General features: G+C 55.8%; 1 protein-coding gene across 1 annotated transcript in view; it reads right to left on the reverse strand.

Moving 5' to 3' along the window:
* Window positions 1–415: 415 nt before the first annotated feature.
* Window positions 416–3,476, reverse strand: part of Kbtbd11 (kelch repeat and BTB (POZ) domain containing 11) — a gene marked incomplete in the record, with an annotated part of 22,421 nt that continues 19,360 nt past the window's right edge. Inside the window, 1 exon segment of the mRNA XM_013515002.1 lies at window positions 416–3,476. Within this exon segment, the coding sequence (XP_013370456.1) occupies window positions 3,239–3,476 (238 nt within the window).

A 3,476-nucleotide genomic window follows, 5' to 3' on the forward strand; every position in this document is an offset into this window, starting at 1 on the left:
GAGCCCCGCGGCCAGAGTCCCGCCACCATGGTGCCAAGATGAGAGAAACCAGGGTGCCGCCCCCTCCTGTCGTTGGTACCCAGCACTCCCCTAACCCAGGGAGCACAGGGAGCCCCCTGGCTGGGCCCTCAGGGTCGAAAGTGTGTCCCTCCGAGGCCATGCCAGCATCACCAGGCCACAGACAGGGTGCACATCCTCAGGAAGACAGCTCTGCAGGAGATGGGGGAGGGGGGCCCAGCTTGCAGGGGCCCCGCCAGCCAGGGGACAGGTGGGGTGGGACACTGGGGTGCCTGCACCTGAGAAATCCCTGTCCTTGTGCAAGCCCCCTGCACCAACCCACAGGGAGACCCAGCCTGGTCTCACAGACAGCGCACCGAGGGCCCGGCTTTCGGCGGACAGATTCCAGGAGCACAGGCATCTTCCACACGCTTTATTTCATTCTGCACATGTGGACACACAGACAAGGTTTTACAGCATTGATGCTCAGGGTGTTAAACTCAGGCATTAGTAACCACATTAACTACACACACAGGAACACTGGCTGGAACTCTGCCTCAAACAGCTCATCTGTAGTAAAGGGCAGCATGTGAGTACTAATTAGTACCAGTTACTTATTTACCAAGCTTCACCCACACGTTAAAACACAGCTGGACCTTTTCTTCAGCTCAAATCAGCCCACAAAGCTGTTGAAAGCACCTTCAGGACATCTCGGGCCAGGGCTTTAGCACTGCATGGTCCGGACCCCTTCGCGGATATGGAAACAGCACAACGGATGTGACTAACAGTCACAGGAACAAAGCCAGATGCAAGCGGAAAGCGCACAGTTCCACCTTCAGCTCAAGGCGTTACTTTCTCATGAACAATAGTATTCCAGAGGAAAGGGGAGAGTTAACAAATTGGCATTTAACTTCAAAATAAAACCTTCTGTAAGCTAAGGAAAACATCTAAACAAAGCACAGCCAGAAGGGCGCTCTGGCTCCCACTGGCCTTGGGGCTACAAGTGATGGTGTTGTCATGTACCTTGACCTCAGGGCAAAGCAGAGAGCCTCAAAGACACCCAGCTTCCTCATTTCACAGGAAGTTTCCTGAGAGCAGAATCACTAAAGCACAACAGAGACAAACAGAGGGGAGCAGATGACTCGCTTCTTGCTGAGTGTATGCAGTAGAACTGATAAGAGTTTTACTAAGTTGCAAATGAATTTCCACAGCCTGCTTCATTCTCCTAAAGGCAAAGAAAGAGAGAAGGGCCACTACAGCTGCAGAAATCAAGTCAGAACCAGAGCTGCAGGGTGAGGGTCCCACGACAGAGCAGGACCACAGACCAGAAAAAAGAAGCACAAAGCTCCTTCCTTTGGGTGGCAGGGGATCCCTGGCTGACAGTGTAGTCACTGCTTGTCAACTAACCCGGAAGCTCGAGCTTCAGCTGCGGCACATGCTCTCCGAGAATGGCTCTGCCCTTCGAGATGTCAGATGCCAGGGCACCAGGTTCTTTACAAGGGCTGCACGGGGTGACACACATGCACCGGCCCTCTGCACTCTGTCTGGCAGCCAGAAGGATGTCCACTCCCACTGTCCCTGGACAGGGCTGGACACTGGGAGGCGTGTCTCAGCAGTGCCACCTCCCCTAGGGCCCCTGGATCAGGACAAGGGTGGATGTGGCTTATCCGGCAGTTTGACAAGCGCAAACCTTGCTCCACACCCAGGGACTGGCCCCAAACAAAAACAAGTGGTGCTGTGGGGCTCTAGCTCTTGTTTTTATGAGCCTGTTACTATCTAGAAAAACGGCATGTAATATCCCACCTGTTTTCACAATGGTAATCCCCCCACTACCCCTCAGATTTCTCATCCGCAGGAGTCCCTGGGGTTCTAGTGTGTGCCGCAGGAGCTGTGCCTCTCGGATAAGTGACAGTTGACAGGCAGAAACGTCACCAGCATGCCGCTGTGCCAGCGCCAGCCCTCTGCCTCCCCTGGGCCACCGTCCCAGTAGTGAATATCCCAGGACTTCTCGAGGAAAGCCCCAGGAATAGCACTGCATGGACCTGATATTTAAGGAAAGAAAATATTAGTCTGGATCCGTTTCATATAAAAACACTTTTAGCATCAGTAATAAAATTCTACAGGAAATGTACAGTATAAAATATACTTTTCCTTAAGACAGCACTATCTGTCGCCTTTTGCTATCAGGATTCCTCTACTCCTATTTCTCCAGCACACTCCTGTAACAGGACGATAAAGTCAGGCAGACGAAGCCTGTTTATCCTTACTAAGAGGATTCGCCAGGCAGCCAGCCTGTCTTCCTGGTTCACGAGTGATCATAAGCAAGCCTACAAGCCCCCAGAAAACACTGACCGAAACCACAAATTCCACCCCGGGTGATGCATGAGTCAAGCTGACCATTTCTAAACACACTTAGCAGAGGCCTTTCACAACCATAAACTGTTTAGAAAGCACATCTTACTTCCCAATTACCAGTGCCCGCCACTAGGGTAACAAGCAACCCACGCTCAAGTCTGCGTGGCTCCATCTCACTGTGCCCTCAATGCCTTCACCTCCAGCAGTCCTCGCGCTCAGGGCAAGCAAGCCGACCGAGTTCAGACTCCAGCCGCCATCAGAATCGCAGGACACCTAGCACACAACTCCGAAGTGGGTGCAAACTGCGCCTGCACTACCATCCCCTGGTGACCAAGGACCTAAACACAAGCACCTGTCAATTGTCCTCCGGAAAGGGGCTGAGCCCTCACACTTGAGCACACAGCAGCAAGAGCTCTTCACAAAATCACAGAACTCATCATCTCAAGCCAAAAGCAAAACAAAAAGCCAGAATGGTGACCAACCTCCCTGTGCAGGCACTGCTGCTCCTCCCGGCGAGGGGAGCTCCAGGGGCAGGCCTGGCAGCCTCTTCTCATCACACAGGAGAGCAGGCCAGAGTGCACCTGCACCCCTCGGTGTACCCAAGCCCGTGTGTGACCCCTCCCTCCTCATGTAGGCATGCCGCCCGGTGTGCCGGGCTATCTGCACACACCCCCCACCCTGCACCCCTGGCCCCAAGAAGCAATGGAAGCAGAGGGAGTGCAGCAGTGGGAGGCAGGGGTGCTTACAGCAGCGTGGCCCGCGAAGCATGTACCCTCAAAGCACGTCTACGCCAGAGGCGGCAGCCCTCCCCACTCTCTCCCCCTCTGCTCCGCCCCCCATTCCCGCCGGAGACCCCAGCCCCCGGGCCCTCTTCTAGCTGCCCACCCTAGGCAGCACCCTGCTCCCCAGGGTCCGGCGGCTGCTCAGGCAGGTTGAGGACAAAGGGGACCAGCACACCGCGCCCGTCCAGGGCTCCCGCAAGGGGCTCAGGCTCGAAGTGGCCGACGGACTCGCTGTCGCGCGGGTGCACGAAGCGCCAAGTGCCCGCGCGGCTCACGCAGTAGATGTGGCCGTCCAGCGCGGCGCAGCGGAAGGACTGCAGGCCTGGCGCGCAGGGCGGCGGG

Source organism: Chinchilla lanigera, unplaced genomic scaffold (assembly GCF_000276665.1).
Source record: "Chinchilla lanigera isolate Chin_1 unplaced genomic scaffold, ChiLan1.0 scaffold00002, whole genome shotgun sequence".
Lineage (NCBI taxonomy): Eukaryota > Metazoa > Chordata > Mammalia > Rodentia > Chinchillidae > Chinchilla > Chinchilla lanigera.